General features: G+C 41.0%; 1 protein-coding gene across 5 annotated transcripts in view; it reads right to left on the minus strand.

Annotated features, from left to right (window-relative positions):
* JMJD1C (jumonji domain containing 1C) overlaps positions 1–25439 on the minus strand; it is a 158641-nt gene that overhangs the window by 26636 nt on the left and 106566 nt on the right. For 2 of the 5 annotated variants that reach the window (XM_032116779.1, XM_032116781.1), the window contains 6 exons: positions 11739–11844; positions 6836–6960; positions 5435–5578; positions 5125–5317; positions 3370–5057; positions 116–288 (listed from right to left, as the gene is read on the minus strand). In XM_032116779.1, the coding sequence (XP_031972670.1) occupies positions 116–288; positions 3370–5057; positions 5125–5317; positions 5435–5578; positions 6836–6960; positions 11739–11844 (2429 nt within the window). Of the gene's footprint in view, positions 1–115; positions 289–3369; positions 5058–5124; positions 5318–5434; positions 5579–6835; positions 6961–11738; positions 11845–25439 lie in introns of those variants that run through there. The other 3 variants (XM_032116783.1, XM_032116780.1, XM_032116784.1) reach the window with 3 other exon arrangements.

The raw sequence follows: 25439 nt of genomic DNA on the forward strand, positions 1-25439 counted from the left end.
CAAGCCTGTGTCCCCCCACAGGCAACCACGTCTACAAATAAACTAAAAGGAAGCTAAAAGGCAACATCACTTGCTGAAATGTACCCCCTCACACAGAGATCAACAGCAAACTTACTCTTTGCGATGGTCTACAATACTTTTGGACAATGGTGGGCTGGAATGCGTAGCCAGTTTAAGAGGCCGAAGGGGATCTGCACTGGACGGTCGCACAGGAATGTGACTCAGTAAACCAAGGCTGTCAGCTGAGGTCACTGGGGTGGGCTGGTGTAACCAGGGGCTGGGAGTATTCTGTTGACACCAACCAAAACAAAAAATAAAATCAGATTTCAAAATAATCACGGGACCACAAGGGTCACTCTACCAAGTCCTATCAATGATCCAAGTGAAGTAATGTATTTCAGTATCAAATCATAGACAGTAAATAGAATTTAACATTTAAAGTCACTTTTTTGATCAACTGAAACACAACTGTACTTCCTCTGGACTTCCAGTATACAAAACAGTTTACACATTTCAGAAGCATTCTTAGAACCATTTAATTTTCAAGTACTCAAGATGAGCAGTTAATTCTAGAACAGCATCTCAAGCTCATCAAAATTAACAAACCGAAGACAACCTGACAACACCTAAATTCTGTTACTAGTAAGAAGACCATTATCTCTTCAAAGAATTGCAAGAAGTATTTCTTTAAAAATACAAATATGGCTTGGTATTTCTGGAAGCAATTTTATCTCCAGCTTTATGACAAATCTCTATAAAAGGGATATAAGTATCTCTTTCCTGGTTTGTTCCTCTCCTGCCCCAACCAAATGATTTAAGTATGATAATCCTTATCAATCTGCTTTATTTAGCCAGACACTTTTATTTGGCATCATCATCATCATCACACTATGAAACCCATAAATGTACACACCTGCCATACTGTGAAGCATGGCAAACACATAGGCCAATTTTATGCTGTGTACCTAAACATTTTAAAGGTGGGCCTCCTCGTTTAGACACACTGGTAAGTCTTCATCTATGGAACTACTGTTTAATCTACTACTTTGTTCATTTTCTGTTTTCTTATCCTCTCTGAAACTTGTGTAACAGCCTGCAGAAAAGAGCAGGAGCAGCACTCTCTCTGCTCCTGCCCTCTCTCTCTCTCCTCCGCCTTAGGAGACCTGCTTATGAGAAGCGCACGCAGTGGAGTGGAAAGGCAGGACACCTGTTCAAGTGGGGCTCAAGTGCCGGGGACAAGCCAAGAGTGAGCTTTCCTGCACACCCCAAAGCCTTGCGGTGCTGATCCATCCCTACCTTCTTCCTCTGCCTATGCTCCTCAGCAGTCCATCCCCATCCTTCTCCCCAGACCCGGCAACTCCAGTTGGGAACTACTGCAGCAGAACGGGAGCCAAGAGCTCTCGTGACACATGCACACAGAATAGATCTGCAGGTGCTACAAATCTGAAGTTCTGATTTCTGTGTTTTTGAATATTTAAAGCAGCCACCTGGGCTTGTGCTCACAGTGTTAGTGTGCACGCTTCCTAGGCCAGGAGTTCCCACGCTGTGGTGAGTTCCCACGAACAGCCTGTAAGCTGTATTAAAGTATTATGCAAAGAAGGCCCGTCACCTTCTCCCTAGAGGAGCTGGGGAACATCTGCCTGAGCACCAAGCATTGCTCAAACAGCTTCGTGACTCCACCTGCAACCATCTACTGCCCAGCCCAAACACGGGAGCTGCCACAGCCACCCAAGGACAGTAAGAGAAGGTGGGCTTGGGGCACACTTCCTTCAGTTCAGAGACATAGCTCAGCTCTGAGCCAAGGGTGGATGCTGCTGCTGCTCTTACAGCCGAAACACAGATCCCTTTCTGTGATTGTGACATCCATACAAACCGACCGTGGAAACACCCACTCTGGGTTTCTAAGATCTATTTAAAAAAGGCCTCCAGTGCGAGAGCCAGAAGACAAGTCACCACAAGACAATTGCCACATATCAACATAATTAAAAAGCTACGTGCCTCAGTATGCAGAGATGCATATTTCAGGCAGCCAAAGTGAAAACAACGTCTATCCTAAGTTCTTTAAAATGGACGCCCGTATGGGGTGGAGCAGGCAGCAACACGAAAAGATAAACCCACCTATCGTTTTCTCTTAGGCTTTTCTTCACTGCTACATTTTGATTTTATCACATTTTCGATCAAACTCACTTCATATTACAAGGCCAACTCAAACTGACTGTTTTGGGTAAGACTTAGCCACAATGGTTTGGCTTTTCTCAAGCACGAGTCTGGGGACGAATAGCCGTCCCCATGATGAAAAAGAAAAGAAAGAAAAAAAAAAAAAAATCTTTCTAACCATTCAGAATGCCAAGCTTTGACACAAAGGCTTACAATTTGGCAGAAGGACCACTGTCAGTGACACGCCTTTTGTGGTCCCTGTGAAAATCTGCCCAAATTAGGCCAAGTTGAAAGCCTTGAAAGATCACTATGCACATGCTCAGTGGAGGTTTGATTGAAGCTGGCAGTAAAGCTCTCCGAAGTTTCTGTCTGCACTACACATGCTTCATCTTACACTATTCCTCTGAGATGCCTGCAGTGAGCATGCCATATCCCCAAGCCTGCAGGAGCTGCGAAAACTTTTCCTGTAATTGCCACGTCTGCCTGCCAAACCCCACCGCCGCACTGGGCGCTAGGCTGAAAAACACAGACCATTTCTTCTGAGACTTCAGTGGTTACACGCAGCACACAGACAGAGGAATCACCCTGACTTGAATACAGAGGAGTAGAAAGCAGATGGCAAGGCAGGGATGTGTGTCAACAGGAACAGAAGGGGAGAAAACGATACGCCAAGAAAGGGTACACAGATAGGTGTAAAGACAAGAGAAATGGGTGTATAGTGCATGAAACACTTATAAATGCAAGAGCATTTCTCTTCAGAACTTCCCACTGGATTTAGTACTCCTTCCTTCTCAGTCTTTCACCATTATTGAGTGAACACGCACAAAATTTCACTATGAAGGCAACTGTCCCACCTCTCCTAATATTTCACTTACACAATGGTACACAGTTTGAGGCAGCAAATATTTATCCTGTGAACTTGAGTTCCCAAACCAGCTGGCTGACCTCATTTTTAGTCATAAACTAAAACCAAACATTTCATTTTTCTTTAGAATTCTTAGGAAATCAAGGTCTGGAAAAACTCCCTACGCACATCCACCATGAGACAGTGGTTACTGCTGTAGTTCCATTCCTAGTTCTCTGCCTACTCAAAAACCCCACCAGCACAGTATACTCAGTGTGACACAAACTACCACATCTGTACCTAGGAAATCACTGCTGGGAAACACCAGGCCCAGCTAAATAAGTCATTAAGAAAGGATCTCAACTTACCCTTCTCAAGGAAGCCTCTGCGTTAACAGGAGTTTCTGGGTGGACCCATTTGGAGGAGGGCAGACCGAGTCCTGAGTAAGCATGTGTTCCATTTGGATACTGCCAAATAATTGGATAAAGCCCTAGCTGATTATAGGAAGCAGAAGGATGAGCTTGTCCGAGAAGATGTGGAGACTGGTGTTGTAACATCTGTTGCTGCTGCTGGTGTGCTAATGCCAAATGGCTTAAGCTGCTAGCATGAGCAGTCTCTAGTCGCGGGTGGGCACCCAGCAGGGAGGCAGCAGGCACTCCGGGCAACACTGCGGGAAGTAGATGAGGGTGATGAACAGAATGGTGAGATGCGCTACTAAGGGGGTGAGTGTTAATAGCGGACAAGGGAGCCTGAGCTGAAGACCCAGCGAGCAGATGGGATGAGCCAGTTAATGCAGGATGATGAGCGTTTGGATTTAAACAGGTTCGGTGGGATGAGGAATGCAGAGGATAATTATGCTGATGCAAGTAAGGTGAAATGTGATTAGTTCCTGTTTCTTGTCCAATCAGACTGGGGTCCCTGTATACTGTGAAATGTTCATTCTTGTCAATGATAAGAGGACTCTTAGTAGCTTCTAGAGCACTAACTCTAGCTGGAACTGGATGAAAACTAGACCTAGGCAAATCATGATCAGTTTTATTGGCTGACCTTGTTAATCCAGTAGCATGACTGTTTTGGGAACTAACCTTAGACTTCACAGTATCAGAAGATTGGGTGAATTTAGGCTTAACATCAGGTGACTTTGTTTTAGGATGATCAACTGAAGCACTAGATTTTGACTTCACAGAATCGGGGACTGGACTTTGTTTACGCAGTTTACTCTCTTCTGCTACAGAAGCTACATTTAACGAAGACATAAATGAGCCATACTGCACTTTTTCAGAATTTAAGTGTTCATTTACTGGTAATGTTTTTACAACCCCAGGTTGTATCAAATCCGTTTTACCAACACTGCTAACCCAACCTTGATCAGCTTCCTGTTTCCTTGCTTCAAGGAAATTTGCATTTGTAAATTGCTGCTTTAAATCACTGCTGTGAGATTCTATTTTCTGAACTGCTTGCAAACCAAAGGTACTTGCAGCATTATCCTGGTTCTCCTTTTCAGAGTTGTTTTTATTAGTAACATCAACAACACATTTCGGAGTAGGTGGTCTGGGTAAAAACTGCTCATTCTTTAACTCCACAGTATGATGTTTTTCTGCATTACACTCTTGAACATGTGGATCCTTGGCATTCTGCTCATGAAGTGTTGGCTGCTCTGCTGCATGGAGTGAAGATTTTTCCTGCTGATCCAAGACTGACGACTTCAGTCTTTCAGTCTCTTCATGGTTTTTATCCTGCTGTACTTCATCCCATGGAGACCGTCTATCTGTTAGTGTCTGTTCTACTCCCTCAGTAGTTTGGGATTTTCTTTCTTCTCCATTTATCTTTGAAGAGTTCTTGCTTTTTAACTCATTTTCTGAATTTTGCTCTGAGGATGAATCTGTTAATCTTTTATTTGAAATTTCCGAGTCACTGCTCTCAGAATAATCTGAGATATTGTCTGTCCGCAGTCTCTTCATATTTAATTTTTTTTCATCCTCTTCAGGTTTTCTTCTTTTACTAAGAAAGTGTTTATTTTTGGTTTTGGGGTTTTCTGTAAAAGATAAAAACATGTCTATCACATTTTCAGTCTAATACAGTTTTAGGAAGCTCTCCCTCCCCCTTCCATTAACCGTTTTTACCTCCTCGACCTATATAATCATATCTTTCATCTTTCATCTTCTCTTCATCAGGCATGCTGCTGTCAGAGCCTTTCCTCTTATTTGGCCGAATATTCCTCTGTTGCTGGTGCTGGTGAGAATTCTGTTTTGGTGCTGCAGTTTGGGAATTCATTGCTGGTCTGGGACTATTTGCTTGTGCACGTGTATAATGACCCTAAAAATAATTTTTTATTAATGGACTTAAATGCAATGTTAATTAGTGTCTTTAAACATGTATTTTTAACATTCGCAATATACGAAAATACTTAGGTAAAAAGATAAATGTATCTACGTGAACTGTGTTGCTGTTCTGGTTGGAACGAGACCGCCGGCGTGAAGTGATGCCAATATTTTCACCTTTCAACAAAGAGTGAACAACATCATCTAGAAAGGTCATCTGAACCATAGAAGGATCAACATTCTGGGGTTCTAACACCTGGTTTATGTAGAAAAAAAAAAGAAAAAAGAGAAGAGAGAAAATAACAATCCACAGATGTTCAGACAATGCCCAATCTGTATTTTCTATATCAGTGTTCACCAGTCTACTTTATGTGCCGAAGACTAATCAGAGAAAAGCCTACTTAATCCTGACAAGCAGAACTGACATATGACACAACAAATGCTGGGAACAGTGTCAAACCAAAGCAAATGTGTCTTTACGTGTCACTGCAAAAATAATTTTTTTAAAAAGCAAAGAATAACCCAGCACCCGTTCCTTCCCCCTCCACGGACCTGCAAATTTGAGATTTAACGAGCTATTCATAGAATAACCCCTACATAGTAATTACAACATACAAGTATTTTATAAGATTAATTTAATATACTATAAATTATACTGCAGAAGCACATTACAGTACTGCTTTCTACAGAAGCAAAACTGCTGCAAGAAGAGAACTAAAGTGACTGGAAAGACGAACTCTAAAACTGCTGAGTGTTACTAGTGAGAAATATTTCATAAAGTAGGAAATGCTAACCAGATCGTCAAAGAATACGGCACAAAGTGAAAAAAGTAACATTTGGGGAATATTAACTTGAGCAAATTAAGGGCAAGAATTTGAGTAATAGACTAGTCTTAAATTTTTATTGTCACACACGGTTTTGTCAGTCATTTCAAGGCAGATGGGTCATTCATTCTATTACTATTGAGTCATTACTCTACTCTCCTGAAACAGAATTCATTACTGCCATTAAAAGTACCAGTATTAATACTTTTTGTAACATCAAATTCTGAAATAAAACTAAAACCCACCATAGCAAATACAAATTAAGGCTGCAGTAAATGCTTAATTCAATAAATTGCAGAAAGTGACTATTTCAATTGCTTAGAAAAAGTAATCATTACTGAAGTGCTGAAAGATTTCATCCTTGTGAAAAGAAATTCTCAACAGAGCAGACAGGGAAGACCAGTTCTTCAAACTGGATTGCTGCACTTCAAAGACTTCACTAGTCAAATAGCAACAGCAGAAGAAACTGCAGGACTGGTATTAATCATATCACTGCACAAACGCTCAGCTTCAGGAGGATTTAACTGATAGCCCAAAGCAATTGTGCTGTAGTTTCAGCACAGTGATACCTTCACCCTGCTGGAACTGAACCAGCTCAGTGTGTTTCTGAGTGATACCAACAAATATTAGAACCTCCCAAGGCATAGTTTACTTGCAGCTTGTTTTCTGAGTATCATCCATCAACTCACCTGGTCATTCATAACCACCATAGTGCGGGTGAAGAGATCATGGTGAGTGATGATGCCAGTGAACCACTGGGTGGCAGAATCCTGTCTGTACACTCTCACCCTATAACCATTTAAGGAGTACGGACCTTTAGAAGAGGAAGAAATAAAAAAGCCATTGAGGAATGCAGAAAAAATAAAAGGAAAAAAAGGCGTACACGGATTTTCCTGCCTTTTTTTTTTTTTTTGCTTCATAGCAAACATACAGTGCACGTGGCATAGACAGCTAACCAGAGATTCAGGAAGACATTTTGAAATGCAAATGATACATATTAAGCATGCTTTAAGGCTAATTCTGCTAACATTTTCAACATAGATTTAGTTAGATAAGAAAATTGTTTCTGCAACTATGATGACACATGATGGGAAAATTCCTGCCTACAAAGAGCAACCACAGAAAACTAATCTGAAAGGCTAGAAAGTGGCAGCAGCAGGTTATACAGAAGCTATTTAACAGGCTAGTCACATGCCCAGCTGCTTTGCTGGCGAAAAGATTTACATCTTGGTGGCTAGGCTCTGCAGCTGCCAAGTCTTTCCCATAAGTGACCACAGAATTTCTCTCCATTACAACAGGCAGAAAGGCAGTGGAACAATCCCGTGCTTGCTATGGCCACACAGAACATTCAAGCACACAAATGCTAAGAAGACTTCAGCTCCTGTTTGCAGACATACCAAATGCAAAGAAACCTCACACATTTTGCAAAGCTCAGTTTAATTCACCTCCAAAAGCCCATGGGGAGGAGAACTAGTATGATACTGTACCTATTTTACAGTTTGTTTCAAGACCCAGAAATCAAGACTTAACAATTTTATTCATGTTCAGTGATCATGGAACTTGATCACTGGAACTCTTTAAGTTTCATTGCACTTGGTGTTTATGTAGCATTTTGCATGACCAAGCAACACTGCCACCAAGTTCAGTTCCAACTGTGTGGGTTTCGCTACTTCCGCAATCAAGCACCGGGTTCCCGGGTCAGGCAAACAGGAAGGGAGGAAAAACCAGTCAGTGACAAACTCCCAACAGCCTAGCTCAAGTGATTTAAGAGTGCTCAGTTGCTAAACCACACAGGCAAGGCCAGAATTCCCCTGTCTTCCCTAAAGATCATTTTTTCCAAGCCCTGCCCAGTACATTACGCAAGCTCAAACATCTGCAGCGAACAGGCCAGGGACCTCACAGGTGACAGCTTTCTCTAGTAAAACATATCCACCATCACACCAACTGGGTCTCTATTATACCCTCTGTATGTGACAGTGTGCTACTGTGAGGAGTTTTTAATGTCAACATTTGAGAGATCAAGAGAAGTGCAAAAGCGGTAATAATTTAGTTATTTCCAAGTGGTCTCTTGAAATACTTTTTGCATGTGACTATCTCACTTTTAAAACCAGCTGGGAAGAGAAACACTCCACCACAGCACCCTTCTTACCCCCATCCACATCATTCATGGCACAACTGAAACCTTGAGACCTCCTGAACCCCCTGAGCCACCAGCCTTAACTCATGCCTTGAGTATGTGTCCAGCAGCACAGACAAGGGCCAGAAGTGTGCCAGCACAGGTACATAAGGGCAGAAAAAGAGGAAGCATCTACAAGCTTATGTCTCACATCTCTGGTCTTGGACCACATGGGGTTCCCGTGGGGACACATTTCCTGATGGCTTCTCTCCAACCCTTATTCCATATGCCCCTACAAAACGCCTCCAGCTCAGCTCCCACACTTCTCACTCACTGCCTGACCTATCCACATTCTCCACATTGAACTTTTAATGGCTGTCCCAAAGCTCTGCCTTATCCAGACAGTCTCAGTAAAATTCTGCCTGTGTCTCTTCGTGCCCATTTGCCATTCCTACTTTCCTATCCAAGCTCCTCCTCTCTTGCATCCTACTGCTAACTGCACAATGATTTTCAGTCTCTTGCATAAGCAGAACCAGCCCCTCCCCAGGTTCTTGTCTCGTTATATTAATATGATTTCAGGCCACTGGCTTCCAAGTCCTTTCCCCCAGTCTTCTCAGCTTACAAGCTCCATCCTTTCTCCAACAGCTTCCAGCTTCTCCCATACTCCCCTGCATTGACCCAGCGCCAATTTCTTTCCTCTTACTCCTTGTTCTAATCTGTGTCCGTCCTTCATCCCAGCTGTTACCCTATCTATTTTTAAAAAAGTTTATCTAACTTTAAAAACAGTGGGTTGGGCTTTTTTCTTACATGCTGATGGGGCAACAGGAAGAAGGAGAAAGATTAAACATCAGTTTCATGACACAGGCCAGCTCAGCTCCAGCCCAGCCCAGCCACAAGCAGCCATTACAGGAAAAGCCTGGCTTTGTCTCCAGTCCCTGGCTGAACCACGCTCAGCTACACATTGTTGAAACAGCCTGTGCAGTACTATGAGGAAATAGAAGCACACTCGATGTTTCAAGAGGATTATTATACATGCAGCCTGAGATTGTAATGATAAAACAATCTAATAGGAAGAAAGAAATCAAGTGTTTTAGTTGTTAAAAATCAAAGACACTTCACTATGTTCCTTGAACTAGTTTTATTTGTCCCAAAAGCTTCCAACTTGGCCAAGTTTGGGAGGAGTTTCATTTTTTTTGAACAAAGAATAAACTACTTTCCTGCCAAAGCTACAATCTCTACTGCAAAGCATGCTGCTGTGACTGCCGCCCAAAGGAAAGGTTAAATAGGCCAATTTTTTCCTGGTCTCCTTCTTGTAAATAATTGGACTGATTTTGACTAAAGTTCTCCCTTCTCAAATTGGCATGTTGCTTTTCAAACATTTGGAACCAGATTTTAATGCTTCTATCCGACCCTCCTCTTTCGTCAGAAAAGCTGTGTTTTAACTGCAAGAGTCAAAGTAGAAAGAACTAAGTTGTGATATGAAGGTTTCAGCATCACAAAAAACAAGGCATAGGCTGGATCCTAAAAATGCTGTAGAGCATGAAGTAAGAGAATATGGTAACAACCTTAACATCTAGACAAGGTAGAACTGAAAACATAGCTTAAATTGCAGGGAAGAAGAAAATGGTAGTAGAGAAGGTGAAGCAAACCAGAGAAGAGAGAGGAGGAGAAAAGGAAGAGAGCAGGACTAGATTACAGCAGCTAGCACTGCCAGAGGGCTGTCCGTAAGCCACTAGAGGGTTCATGCCAACATAAAGTCTGCGTGACCAGGAGCAGATTACGTCCCAGGAGAATGTGACAGCAGGCTCTGCTGGCTTACCACCATCCCATGGGGCTGAGGTGGGGGCACTGCCAAGGCCCTCGTGAGGAAACCTGTGTCTCCTCAGGTCACACATCACATCAGGGGAGCAAGTGGATCTACAGCTTCTCCTTAGATGAGGAAAGCTTGCCTTCAAGGGCACTGATTCATCTCATCATCTATATTACTCTTCATTTGTGCACTTCTAAGGACAGAAACCTCTCTTTGAGAATTCATTTGTGCACTCCTAAGGACAGAAACCTCTCTTTGAGAACTTATATCTATAAAGACAAAAATACAGTTCCTGGAATGATGGGAATGAGTTGTGTGGATGATGGGCTGGCAGTCTCATTTAGATGACTATTTCAATACTGCTGGAGCTTTGCTCAGCTACTGATTCTGTATCAGTGTACACAGAGGCTTTTACAATAGTCTTACTATTGTTACTCCAATGAAATACAGTAAACAATCTCAATTTTAGTTTCCTTTTCATACAGCCCTAATTTGATTTTGCATCACCTCTCAATCAAGTTTTGTCTGCAAATTTCATCAACAGACTATTAATTTGTATTGCATCTGTTGATACCAAAAGTTAAAATCTAAAATGACTAACACCAACATGCCAACTCACCATCTACACAATTCCACATGTTCCTTTTTTCAGCATCCTTTTTCTGTGGCCCGTAAGAATAATCACATCTAGTCAAATGAGAAACTCCACAGAAGGAAAGACAGAAGTTTTTTACTGTAACTTCAGTATTATACTTACCATACTCCTTTTGTCTTCTGATCTTGGTTTTATCAAAGAGACTAGACAGCAAGGAAACCTCAGAGCCGTCCTTAAAATATCTCATTATTTACAGCTTCCCTCCTAATCTTCGTTTACAAAATGACTGCTTAAGCATTTTTGTTCTGAAACTGCTTTTCTGCTTGCCTGGGGATTTTAGCCCAGACCCGCAGAGGTTGGTTGGTTTCTGCCTCCTAGTAATAGGAACTCCTCTGCAGAGCTTCCTGAAACTAATGAATATAACTGCAAATGCATACAGTATTTCTACTATCAGAAAGATGGCACCAAAATAATTTCTTCTAATTCATACTAGTTTTCTTGTAACTTTTATCTACAGTGTAAATATTATTGTACACAGCTTTTTCTGCAACTTCCCAGCATTAGAATTGAGTTACAAACTGTGACTGATTTGAAAGGCACTTTTCAGTCAGGGGGTGAGGGTGTGGGGTAGGAATTCGAAAGTATTCTTCATCTGTGACAGAACTGTGAAGAACTACAAGCACAAACAGGTATCTGAGAAGTTACCACACGTAACAGTAACACTAACAGAGCACAGAACAGTTTTAAACATGCCAAAATGTGTGTGGATGCCATTCATACACACTTATTTTCACAACAAACTTCATAAAATATCTACGTTCAGACTAATGATATTCAGCTTTTGCTGTGATCACTAAAACATCAAACAAGTTAAGAACAGTCTGAAGCAGTCACCAACAGCTTCTTACAGTCTTGTTTTCTTGTATTAATAAATACTTCCAAAAAATAACTTCCAAGTTAAAAAATATATTCTCCATTATATCACAAATGCTATGGGATGAGTCCCACACAAGTAATGGCCTTAAACTAGCTAACACAGAATATAAATAACACAATTTCCCACATAATTACCTTGCATAAAAATCTCCTGAACCTTTTGTTCCTTTACCCAGGCTTTTACCTCCTCATGTAACTGCGGGTTATCCCTGAGAACTGGGTTTAGACTGTCTACGTCGTCCTAAAGTAGAGATTAAAAAAAGAACCATATGTTATGTTTACTTGTAACATTTTTGTTTATTTTCCTAGATGTATTTTAAAATACAATATTAAGTAGTTAGATGCTAATTTTACTGATTGCCTACAAATCCCTGTGCTATTTTTAGAAAAAACTTAAAAGCATAACGTAGTGCTAGAAGTTATTTCATGGGAACCCAGTATATTAGATCCTACATGTGGCCAGACTTGTAAGCTATTAATAGGATCACACTTTCATAAATACTGTCTTACTACAAGCTAAAAATGCCCTCTAAAGACTTATATGTTCACAGGTATGCACAAAGAATTGTTTAAATAATTAATGAATTAAGAAAAAAAAAAATCAGTTTTCCATCTCTGTAAAACTTAATATGGACATATTGAGCATAAACACAGATATCAAACCCACAAATATAACGCATAAGCAGTACTTTAAGAGAAACAAGCATTCTCAGCGAAACACCATTGCTGATTTTCAAATATGTTGGCCTTTGTTAATTGGGTAGTTTCAAATAAGACGTTTTAATTTTAGGATTATCAGTTCTCCTGGAAAATACTCTTATTCAGTATTTGGTAGGATATCATCTAGGAAATTAAGATCTATTCAGTGGCTTTGTCCTTCTAACAGGAAAAAAATTAGGCAGAGAATCTGGTTCACATCCTTGCAAGCATGGCTTGAATTCACCATTCGTCTCTGGACTCCTAGAACACCTATTTCTCTATTTCAGAGCAAACTTGCTATTTCTGTCTTTGAGGTTGTGGCAGAGAAAAAAAGCCTGGTGGCTCCTCATGCAGAAGATGGCCTTGGAAATCCATGAGCGGCAGCAACATTCATTTATACCAAGAGAACTTCAGACAGCTAAAATAATGAGTGCAATTCTCCACACATAAAACATAGAATGTTTTATCAGTACTGCAGCTGAGATCAAGTAATTTCTTTCCTTGATCTTCAACAAGTTCCTTGATGTTTCACAATTTATTATGAAGAGCTCCAGCCACAAAATACAAAGATACAAGCAACACCCAATGAATCGTGCATTGCTGCCAGGCCCTCCAGTGAAACAAGCAATTTCTCTCTATTCATCTGGATGAGATTATTCCTGCTAACCCACTGATCACAGGATATCTAGTTCCAATTCAAAATTCACTTCCTGACACTTGGAGATTTGCTGTGCTTCACTATGGAGAATGCATCAATGCTTTGGTTATTAGAGAAAATTACTCTTTCTCTCCTTATGCTTTTGCAAAGGATCCAGAAGAATAGTCAAGATGACCATTTTAATACATGTAAATTGGAACAAAGTGAAAGTGAAGAAGACCAACAGGACCTCTACCACAAGGTTCAAAGCACCAATCAGCTAAGTATGCTGCTAGCACTACCAGAGGCACAAGAGGGTCCCTACTAAAATTTATTCAAGGATGTCCTCTCCCATGGCAATTTAAAAAAGAGTATTATAGCTACTCTGTCTACTTGTGCAAATCCATTTTTGCATGGATCCTACATACAGAAGCATCACCACCACTGGAAAGAGGGAATGATTTGCCAGGGGAACACGACAGATCCTGGAACTGGAGCTGCGTGATGATCAATCATCTGTCCTCCTTCCCATGCATGCTCTTTCACAGCAGCTGCAAGAGATTCCTGCACCAAACATTTCCCCACTCAGATCCACAAGCACTGGATCTAAGCAACAGACTGAGGACTGCAATACTGAGTTTGGCTGACTTACAAATACATTTAGTGTGCAGATCTTGTACATTTTTAGCCATTTCTTCAGACCCATCTAAGAAAATTTGTATCTTGATTTTGAGATTGTACACATCAATTAAGTACCATGAAGTCAACCCTGTTACTCTTAACATTATACCATTTTCATTAGTTCTTTACACAAAGTTTTTGAGTCTCTATGTCATCTTAAACCACTTTTGATTTGTTTCCTGAAGGCAACACACACTGCTGCTTTTCTTTTTTTAGCTTTCACATCCCTCCTAAGCATCTTGGCCTTCTTTGAACTTGACACTGAAGATAATGGCCATCCCACATATAGTACATTTGAACCTTTATCTCCTACCCAGATGCATGACATTAGCACCTTTGGCTGACAGTGCTCCATGTGAACACTTAGAAAAAGAGACTGCAAAGTCCATTTTGTACTTATCTCCTTACCCTTGCAGAAAGATGAGCTCATCTCAAAAATGAGCTACAAAAGGCACAGGTTAGGTCAAAGACCCATTACACAAACTGCATGCAGGTGTGACTGGGATTATGTAAATGATATCAAAGAGAACCCAGAATTTCTAAATATCCATGCAATACACATCTTACATGTCAACCACAGGGTAGGGGGAAGATACTAACAGAACAAGTTTTCGTAATCTCAAAAATTCTGTTGTGTACATGTGTCTGTGAAAAAACGTGTGTGCCATGACTTACCTTTTTTCCATCTTTAGTCTTAAATCTGCATATCTAAAACCCAGGGAATTAATTGCATAATGTGTTAAAACTATAAGGCAGTGGCCTTAACCACGCTGCTTCAGCACAAATCACGAACTCCCAGGGAGACAGGACAACAAGAAAGGCTGATGACTTGCAGTCTCTTCCCTAGTTCAGCACTGAAGACAAGCAGATGAGTCTGCAGTTCCCAGTTCCTTTCCTTTCCCTTTGTTTATATTGCTCAAGGAACAATTATCATCTACAGATCTGAACCTTGGCAATTGTAACCTTCAGTTTTCCTCTTCTTGGTTGAAGCAGCATGAGTGACAGACTAACCTCCGAAAGATGTAAATGCCCTGCAGGATTTTCCCCCAGACTTTTCCTCATTTGAAAGCAGTTCTACAAACAAAAGTAAGTACAGTACCCTCTCCTAGACTAGTTTTTCCACAAGTCCTGGAATATCTCCTCCAGAAGAATGCTAATGTTCATTTGAAATCCTTACACAAATCAGGATGCAAATCAAATAAATGGGACTGCTAAATTCTTCTTCAAATCTACTGTAGGAAGCTCTTTATGTCCTTCAAGTAGCAGTGTCCCTTGCTCCACAAATGACTATATGCAACTCTGGGAAGAAGACAAAGGGCATATGGGCTAGAAAAATAGGGTTGAGATAACCCCTCCTGCCCTTCTGGAAAACAGTCACATGAGGCAATGTGACTATCAGAAGCTTGCCAATCTACAACAAGTTTTTACATCTTTGCTGATATTCTTCCTCCTTTCTAGATCAAAAGAAGGATTCACTTCTGCTGGACTGGACTTCATGCTTAATTATCAAAAAAACTGGGTCAGCTGCATGTCTCTCTAGGTGATCATTCTCACCTGCTGGGGATGTGCTCAATTCCAAGGAAGTCCTGAGAAGAATAGAGAATGAAATTTTCCCCAAGTATCAAAGAGATCTTGTGCTTTTCTGAGTATATCTGTTCTTTATCCTTGTGCAAAACGATACAAGTAGGTTGAGACTCTAGACCATACCAGCAGGTTAAGATATCATACTGGTCTAACCAGGAAGGAAAAATTTTTGTTCAGAGAAGCATTTTCAGAGAGCTTATTTGGACAAAAATAATTTATCATTCATTGTCACAGGTGAACAACTGCTCAGACCACTGACCATGCTTCAAAACTCCCATAAGATCAAACAGGAATTTCAAGATAGTATCCACAGAAAAGGAAGTCAAAATCCTAATGAGAATTCTCCTATTCACTCCATCCACAAAAAAAAATATTATCCAAGACACTGAGAGCTATCCCTAGATATGCTGAATCTGCACATTGCCCAAAGACTGCACAAAGCGCCTCTGAAAGGCTCAAATGACCAGATGTTCCTTTTCCATTTTGGGCAGCCAGGTCTGACTGTGGTAGGAAGGCCTACGTATTTCCACAGCTACCTCTCCCACAAGACCTGAACTATTGAAGCAACACATTTCCTCAGCATTTTAAAATACACTTCAGAAACTTGAGGGGCAGAAATGAGTTCATCAAGAGATGAAACCCTGGAGCAGAGAACAACAATAATAAAGTGTGTTCCAGAAGCTGCTCCTACCCCCAGTCACACAGCCTGCATGCTGCTTATGGGAGGGTACACGCACTCCAGTCAGCTGTCAACTCGCCACTTTAGGTGAAGAGGAGGAGAACTGACAATATTCCAAGTAAACCAGTCCTAAAAGAACAGTGCTTTTTTAATGCTTTTGGCATTAAAAAAGCTTAAATCAGAGCCCTGAAGATGACGTCTCAACACACGTCAAACATTAGGAAGCTGCAAACCTTCATTTGGGAAAGCTCCTTCCTTGGTCATGGTGTCTCTGCATTTGGCTTCATGCATCAAGGACATCTTCCTAATATCAGTAGGAACTCATTTCAGCTAGTGTTTTACAGAGAAAGACTAAGTAGATTTTGCAGTCCTCACAAAGGTCAACACCACGTTAGTCCTCACCATCTGTGGCTTAATTAACTATAGCTTCCTCTGGCTGCTTAGAGGTTTTCTGATAATTTAGGACACGAATTAGATGAAAACTAGTACATAACCAACTTAACAGTCCTGTTTACAGTGTTTACACAGTATGCACTGCACATGGAAATAAGCATTTTGTTAGGACTTTAATGGCAGAGGGACCACATTTAAATTCAGAGTGCAAATGAAAAACTCAAAGATCAAAGCATCCTGAACCTTCAGTTTTGTTCTTGTTTTGTAAGTGAATATTAGCGTCTATAAAATGAGCCCCCAACCCCCTTTTTTTCCTTTTGCAGCAAATCATTTGTACAACTGCACTGAACTTCAGCTGCATAGAAATTAAGTATGAGAACTGCAGTGTGAAAACAGTCAACACTTCCCTACTGACTGACACAAGTCTTTAGAGAGCAGAACAGTGGCAGCAAAAAGCACTTTTTAAAATCTACACTGTTGAGAATTTATACTAGTCCTCTAATGCCATTTTTTTGGATTACTTTCTCCCAAAAAAAAGATTAAGTATTGTACCTGCACCCAGCCTCAAACACATTCATGACAATTTTTACCCCACATTTGAAAGCAGGCCTGTACAACACTCTCCTTATTTTCATTTCTTGATAACCAGCAAAATCCTTTTCTTTTTCTTTCATCTTTCACTGATCATGCCACATGACGTGATTACATCACTGATCTGTAATCTCTTTCACTGATTCTAATTTTTAACAAACCTTCAATCTTAACATTGTCCTGCTTGACATCAGAATGAGAAAAAAAACCCCACAAAATGCAGACAGGCAGAACACCCAAGATCTTAACAAGAACATCGTCTATGAACTGGTAGTATCCCTCTGCCATGCTACCAGACTTTTTTTCCAGTGCAACAGATAAGAATCTAACTAAAACACAGAAAAACTGGCAGCAACTGACACCCCTGAGGGTATTACCAGGCAGGCACTGTGGCTGCCACACAGACCACACCAAACTTCAGAGGGAAATAACCAAATTTACATGAGTCTAAATACAGATCTTCTGCAGCTTCTTTCTGGACACACAGCATGCATAAACCACTGATAAACAGTATATTCCTGATTACTCTCTGACAAGTGAAAGGCTACCCCAGCTGCCACACCACTGCAGCTGGTGGGCAGGAGGTCAGAGAGGCACCGCAGGCTGCAGGGCTGTGCTGCCCCGCACAGCCAGACCAGCACCGCCTTTCCAGAGGGGACTGACTGACTGCTCAGAGGAACACATCGACCCGGCTCTCCACATGCCCCTGCAACCAGGGCAACCTCCCTCCCGCCCCAGGCTTCTTATCAAGGCCAACGCCAGCCACAAACACCAAGGCTAGAAAGCTAGCAAGGCTAGAAAGTTTTTTTGGGAGATCGTAACTTCCCAGTTTACCTTAAACGGCTTTGTCTGAGCTGAGAGAAGAGGCTTAGGCTTACCAGGCGACGCCAGCGCTTTCTATGTAAACCCAACCCACACTTGACCTATTTTCTGCCGTTCTGAGCGCACAGTCACAATTTACCTCATTCAAACCCGGCAGCTGCTGGGCTACATCTGAACCAGTTAAGTCAAGCTTGAAGGCACAACCCTGACCCCTAAACCAGAAACAAAGTCGAGCCGAGGTCAGCCCTGCTCACACGTGCGCAGAGGCACGGCCGCATGGGGAAAGCAGGGATGGGCGCTGACGCGGGGGCCAGGACGGACAACTGGGATAACTAATCCCCACCCAGCAAGGGGCTCTGAATGCACTGTTCCAAGGACAAATGTTTATGGGTATTTCAGACCACAGACATTTAAGATTAAGGGTTATTTTCAGTGTGTAACAGCAACGACTACGTTTCTGTAAGTAGGAAGTTAAAATTACAAGGGGGAAGAAGATGAAGAATACAAATTTAGTAATTTTCCAACTGTCAGTAAAGTTAACATCTCTCAGGAAAAGCTATCAACGATTTTTCTGCTGCTCCCCACTCTTCCCTATGCATAATACCATAATACTTCTCCCTGCACACTCCTACTCCCTTCCTCATTTTGCCAGAAGAGTTGAAACTGATTTTAAGATTTTAATTATCAGGTTTGAGAATCAGGGGATCAGGGCTACATACAGTTCTCCAAGTCACGATTTCAGGCTTGAAGGTGCATCATTACACTGATTTGTTCAGTTCTGCAAGAGTAACTGATATACTAACATTAGGAATATAAACATAGAGGGGGTGAAAAAAAAGTATGACTTGTAGTCTAATATTCTCCATTATTTTAACTTACTAACACGAAAAATCAACAGAGGTATTTGCCTTCCTATAAAACTATCAATACCTCAGGTGAAACGGGCATGCTGTAAAATTTGCATTTTACAAGTCAGTTTGTTATTCTTGTATCTGTAGATGACAATCTGGTATGGGAAGGCAGAGGGGAAATCAGAACAGCATGAACACGGACAGGATGAACATGCAGCAAGGAAGTAAGCAACACTCAGTGGATAAGCAAAGCCAAACCTGGGCTAGACAAATATTGTCAGTGCTGGCCTAAAAACTGCTCTAGTGACATCTACAATAGTCTTGCATTTGAAAGCAGAGGTTAAAAAAATAACGACCCTTACACTCACAAATTATATTACTCTCTCTCTCTGAGCAGGTAGGACAATCTGGGTCAGAAAAGCAAACTCTCCCTCAAAGTCAGGTATCTTTTAGCATCTAAGACTTCTCTAAAAAAGTGGCTCCTATCCACAAAACAGGGAGGCTGTCAGCTTCCACCTAGAACACTGGTGACTGTTTGTACTACTTACACTCTCCACATACAGACAAATAAAAGTCAAATGAACTACACTACTCCATGTCCACCTTCTCTCTCATTTTGATGACACAGCCATATATTTGCTTTTCTTTCATTTTCCACTGAATCACATTTCCTTCCTCTTCCTCATGGCAGGCTCCACATATTTATCACCACCATCTCAGCAATATGCAACTTGTACTAATTTGGCTTTTTTTTTTTTTCATCTAATCATAAGAGAAACAGGGAGGGAGTACTGGTCCTAACCCACTCAGTCATGTGGCAATACTGGAACAAGCCTTTGAGTCACTAAGCAACTCACTGCCACTATGGGAAAAGAAACCTCAAAGTGCAGACATTTCCCTGAAGCAAGCAATTAGCAGAGTGAAGTTGATGCTAACAAGGAGACCTGCTAAGTAAGTACATTGGAGAAATCTCTTTTGTACATTGATATTAAAATCTGAACTGAGAACCAGACACCCTGTGAACCGGGAACAGCTTTCAGAAGGTATCTAACAAGACTCAAATCACATCAGCTGAAGGACAAGCTGTATGGATGAACTTGTCTTTAAGAAAAAAAGAAAGTACATTCTATTGACCACCAGTTGTCTGGACTAGCGGGGTGCTAGAAAGGCAGTCTAATGCACCCAGAAATCAAGCCAAGACAGAAGGGCTGCTCAGACACTGACCACTTTACAGAAGACACATCTTTCTTGCATGAGGGACAGCAGAGGTTACCTGTGGCAGATGGCAGGCTGTGTACCACCACCACAGAAAATGACTGACCAGTCATCTCTTAACTCCTGGTAGTCACCTCCATTGAATCTTCCATCAGTTGCATTACTCAGCAGTACAATATTCCTTGACGAGACTACTGGTAACTGAGAGCTTACTGCAGCGAAGAGCAGAGGCCTCTCAATTCAGTTCTGCAGAAGAAAAGTGCAGAACACTGTCCAGAACGTGTCAGTCTGATGACAGATCCTAGAATCAACACCACCTCCTAGAGATATCCATCAGTGTATCACTCTTGTGAATGACTCCCTGCTCTGGAATTTGAACTATCACCAGCTTAAATTACCAACAATAATCACACAGCTACCTAGTCTCTTCTGCAGATATCCTCCATCCTATTTACCAAACAGGAACTCTGGAAACAAAACTTTCTAGCTCATTTTCTCTGTAACTCATGAGGATTATGGGCAGAAAACAAATCCTTACGAACAAAAATATTTTAACTTTTTTTTTTTTTTTTTTTTTTTAAGGCAGAAAGAATACATCAGATACCATCCAAATGTTCTTGAAACTCGGCTTGTTTTAGTCCACTGAATTACTATTACATTCACGTTTTATTTTCAAGTGGCTTTCAGGGATTTATTTCATAATGTGTTTCTTAGAATACAAATACATACACGTTGGCCTACACGCTGGTATTACGAAAGTAGATCAAAATAAAACTCATTTTTCTCACATTTTAAAAGTGCCACTGTATTTGCAGAGAACTTTTCAAAGTTAATTTCTAATAGGATTTTAGGCAGCACTGCCTTTTTTTTTTCCTGCAGAGAGCTCTGTTATGACCTGTTGGACCCTTTTAGGAATTTTCCCTATAAATAACAGAGATCTGACCAGCTGGGACATATATCATAGCTGGATTAACACTACAGCTCTCTGCAACTCTGGAGAAAGCAGTGGATGTGCCTTTTATAGAACTGATGAATAATGGTCTTGCAAAGAGGAAAGATTAAATTGCTAATCAGAAAACAGGGACATTTCAGTTATTGCTGCAATAACTTCCCTGAGGTAAACTTAGGAAAGTCATACAGTGTTTAAAATTGATACAATGCTCTTCTATTTCACAATATTTTTCCATAGATAAATTTCCTAGCATGCAGAACCAAAAAATTCCTATTGAAGACATAATTCAAGACTGATCTACATGACTCGGGGAAGAAAAAAAAAGGAAGAAAAAAGCTCAAGCCTGTCAAGCGCCATAATTTAGCCACCAAGTCTTATGCATTCTGCAACCTGCTTTAACCTGATTTTATCTGTTGTATACCAAAATGGTGTGACGTGGTGATAAGAAGAGAAAACATTCAAACAGGATAAAGTCCCTGCCTCTATGGTTGAAATGTAATTTCTAAACTGCAAGCTTAAAATTCACAGCTAAAATCACAAAAAATGTAATCATCACTGAGATGCACAAAAATTACTATAATTCAAAAGCACTAAAATACTGCTCCCAACAATACTGGCAGATACACTCAAGTAGAGGAGGTTACAGGGGAAGAATGGGAATAGTAATTTTAATTCCAATCAAAACACAGGAAATGTTAGCTAGATTGAAGGGGGGGGTGTCACTATTTACAAACAATAGTAGTAAAAAAGCTTTGTAACTGTAGTTACTAGTGTATTGTTAAAAATGAGTAATGCTCTGTACATCAAGTCCTCTACAAGCCCTTAGTAAAGTTATTCCAATGTCTAAGAAAATAGCAAGATTCATACTTAGTTTTAATTTTAAAAATTCAAGTTGGTATAAAATTACTCGAGTTTCTCCCCAGATGTCTGGCCTGGAAAACGAATTAGATACACACACCTGGAACTGCTATAGTGCTCAACCTCTACTAACTTTAAGTTTGCTGAAGGCTGTGGAGCAGTTCCCATGAAGCAGTAATCCCAGACTACAAATTATTGCTTCTATTAGTGTAATTTCAGAAATACATTCTGTAAGAAAAAGGTCTAGAGTGGCGGCCAGAACAAAGGGACATTGTATCCAAGGGAGGAATGAAAGCAAACAAACCCATGAGCACCTCACCAAATGACCTATTGTGTTTATCACGTCAAGATAAGGCTTAATTTGGGTAAGAACACATTTCCATGAAACTCAAATTTCCCCCTACCTGAAATGCAGGAATGCCTACTCTCTTCCTGCTCTGGGTACAAACTCCCATGCAACACTGCAGAGCTTACTCGAATTCACACTTCTGAGATCCCTAAAGCACCAAGGATTCCCAATCCCAACAAAGAGCAACTTGGGAAACCAAGAACACAGGGGCAAAGCAGCTCCTGGTTACAATGTGGAACAGACTTCTCTGCAAGCTGACTTTGAGTCTGGATTACAGAAGCAGTGTTGGTCAAGACCACCACACGAGAAAAATACTTTAAGCTTTCCTTTTTCATAAATCAAACAGAAATTTTAACGATACAGAACCAAGGATATGGCACCCTTCACTTACTACTGAACGATATTTTCCACTGATTTTTACTGGTGAAGAAGTAATCACTTGTGATCAAACACAGGAAATTCTTCATCCAGAAATACTGGATGGATTTTTAAACTCAGTAATACCAACCATGGCTTTTCAGAAGTACCAAAATACTTCAGTGAAAGGATTTGATATTCACCTTCAAAGAAGAAGCAGGTTTTGTTCCATCTCTTCCGTTCTGAAATCCAAACTTTTAAACTACTTACTTCAATGCTACCTCCTAGAGTAGGATTAATGAAATGAAATCAAATCATTGAAATGACTGCAGTTTTTCAGAAATTGTAGGAAGAATAAGTTTCTCTATAACAATGCAAGGAAAACTGTTTTCCTATGGATTTTAGAGTCATCTGCATTGTAGTAATCTCAGCTTATTCAAAGGACCTCACAACTCTTTCCTCCCTTTCTCCTTGTGTACCTTCCCACAGCCTCAGAAGTTCCACCTGAACTCCCTCCCACCCGGAAGAGCCACACTATTTGTGGCAACTGTGTCACCTTCCTGCTGACTGATGGCCTCCCCTCCGCACTGCTCACTTCCCTAAGGCTTGTCAGATCTGAAGAACTCCACTCCTGCGCCAAACCTTGCTGAGACAAAAAAGTGACTGAAGCCCTTACTTCTTAACAGATCAAGGTAAAACAGAAAGGCGCCATTTTATTCCACCTCTTTTGAGAAAACAGAGCAAGTTCTCAAACAAGAAGCTCTTTTTCAAAGAGAAGCACAAATACAGGCTTATGGCAGATGATGTACATCTCCCTCTGACTCTACAAATGGAGGGTGCCAATCCCTCCTCCCTCATTCCTCTCCTTTTGTGAGCATCCCGATGAAACTCTTCTGTCCCGCACGTGTTACTGGGAGTGAGGACTGGGATGAGTCATCTGACCCAATTCTAGCTGGACGAAGCCTTTTGCTTCCCTGCATGTTGGAGCCGTACGCTTAAACATAGATGTGTCAGTAACAAGCTGTTTAGACCATCGCTCTTTACAAGGCTGCCAGAGAAGCCAGCTGGACTCCGTATGGGTGGTCCAGAGACATGGGAAAGAACCGAGACAGTTCTTCAGCACAACACTGAGAGGAGTTAAAAGATGCAGAAAGCTGTGTGTGCCTGGGTTGCCCATGAAGGAACCGAAAGCAGGAGTGGAGCACATGATGGCCACCGCCGCCAGCTGGCCAGCACCCGGAGTTCCCAAGCTGCTTCTCACAACCTCAAAGGGTGGGACCAACCCCAAAAACCTCCTGCCTGCCTGGTCAGCGGAGGTACAAGTTTATGGGAAAACCAATTTTCAGCTGCAGCAGCTATTTTTAAGCCTGAAGCTTAAAGTAAGAGAAGTCTGAAAGATGAGTGCACATGTAATTATGGGGTGCTTAAAATACAGACGGAAAAATACTATTTTGTCCCTGTTTCAAGATGTTTAAAGATTTTTTTTTATGTGCACGTGTCATTACTACACAAGCCCTGGTTACTTGCTCTTACAAGCAAACAAGTCATGGAATCCAAAGGCATCCGGTCTGAAATATCCAACGTCTGCCCATAATGAACAGAAAAGCAGAGCAGTGGAGTTGCCCATGGCCCTTCACTCAAGTCTTTCTTAATGGCAAATATGACTTGAATTTGTAATAGATCAAGGTAGGTGTATATTAGGTCCTGTATCTGATGTACCTACTTCATGATTAGCGAGAAAGTTTATTATTTCAACAATCTTTAAGGCGCGTTAGACATTTGACCTGCCAGCATTCAGACGTGCCACACACATTTAGAAAAAGAGCAAAGTACAGGTGCCTATCGCTCTGCATGCAACACCTCCCACGGGGGATTTCTCATCGCCCTATCTTTACATCTGCAGCCTTCAGCACAGAGGTAGACAGGCAGACTGTACCATTTAGAAACACTAAAGCAACCAGGCCTGTCTTCCAGAAAAAAAAAAACCTGAAAAAAAGAAGTTCTGAAGGAGAGTGTAAGGCCTGAAGAGAGACTTCACTGTAAACATTCATTCTTAGCAAGTTTGTTTGGTTTTTTTTTTGTTTTTTTTTTTTTTTTTTTATTTTTTTTAACCAAATAGCCAAGAGGACTTTTTAAAGACTGTGCACCCTTCCACTTTCCTCCTTGAGTGGTAAAATACCCTTTGCAGGAAGTTTAATGATTTGGAAGGAACTTCATTTGAACTCTGTCCTGCCTCCACTGTGCACATTTGCTCCAGTGCTGTGTGCTCAGAAATCCTTTGGAAATACATTATCACACACATTATGTACATATTTGGAAGTATATAATCTATCATGCACCCTTGCTCTGCCTGACCCAGACACACAGCTGAAATGCACACACTGCTTGGGCAAAGCAGTGTCTTTCCAGATCTTTCCACAAGCGTATTTTACTATGGAAAAACACGATATAAAACACTTTTTGTTATTCTTCATTTGCTTGTCTGAAGTATAATGCAGTTGACTCCAGCTGCTTTGGCCAGCAACAGCAGAATCACACACTTCAGCCCAACAGTGTCTGTGACGGGCACTGCCAAACACCACCCAGACAAAAACACCACTCTGATGAGGTCACGCATACCATATGCTGGGCTTTAATGCTTCACATCCCCATCTATAGTCCTTCGAGTAAACGACAGTGCTTAAACAAATTAAGGCATGATTAGCTTTGCTGCTGCTTAACTTAATATGTGTATCACAACAGACAGACACATAGATGCCACAGAACAGTACAAATAACTTATTACAGAAAACTGCTTCCGTTCAAAGTATTTGATTTAGGTCACACTTGTATGTGTAGACTTAACTGTAATTTTTCCTTAAAACAGCTTTTTGCAAGAGGTGTTCATTTTCAGACTACAGCAAGAACCATTACTAAACCCACCATACTTGTGAATTTTTAAACACAGAACATACATGATATATTACGAATGCGAAGTAGAATTCACATTAAGGACCTAACCTACATGTCCCATTTCAAGACTTACACTTCCTACAGATACTAGTTTGAGATAGAAAATGCATGTTGCAAACTTTGTGTCTCATTTCCTGCAAAGGACAGAATTTTCATTCCATTGCTAAGCAAAGTACCACAGCAAATGTTCATATCTGCTTTATCCTCAAGATCCCC

Source organism: Corvus moneduloides, chromosome 8 (assembly GCF_009650955.1).
Source record: "Corvus moneduloides isolate bCorMon1 chromosome 8, bCorMon1.pri, whole genome shotgun sequence".
Lineage (NCBI taxonomy): Eukaryota > Metazoa > Chordata > Aves > Passeriformes > Corvidae > Corvus > Corvus moneduloides.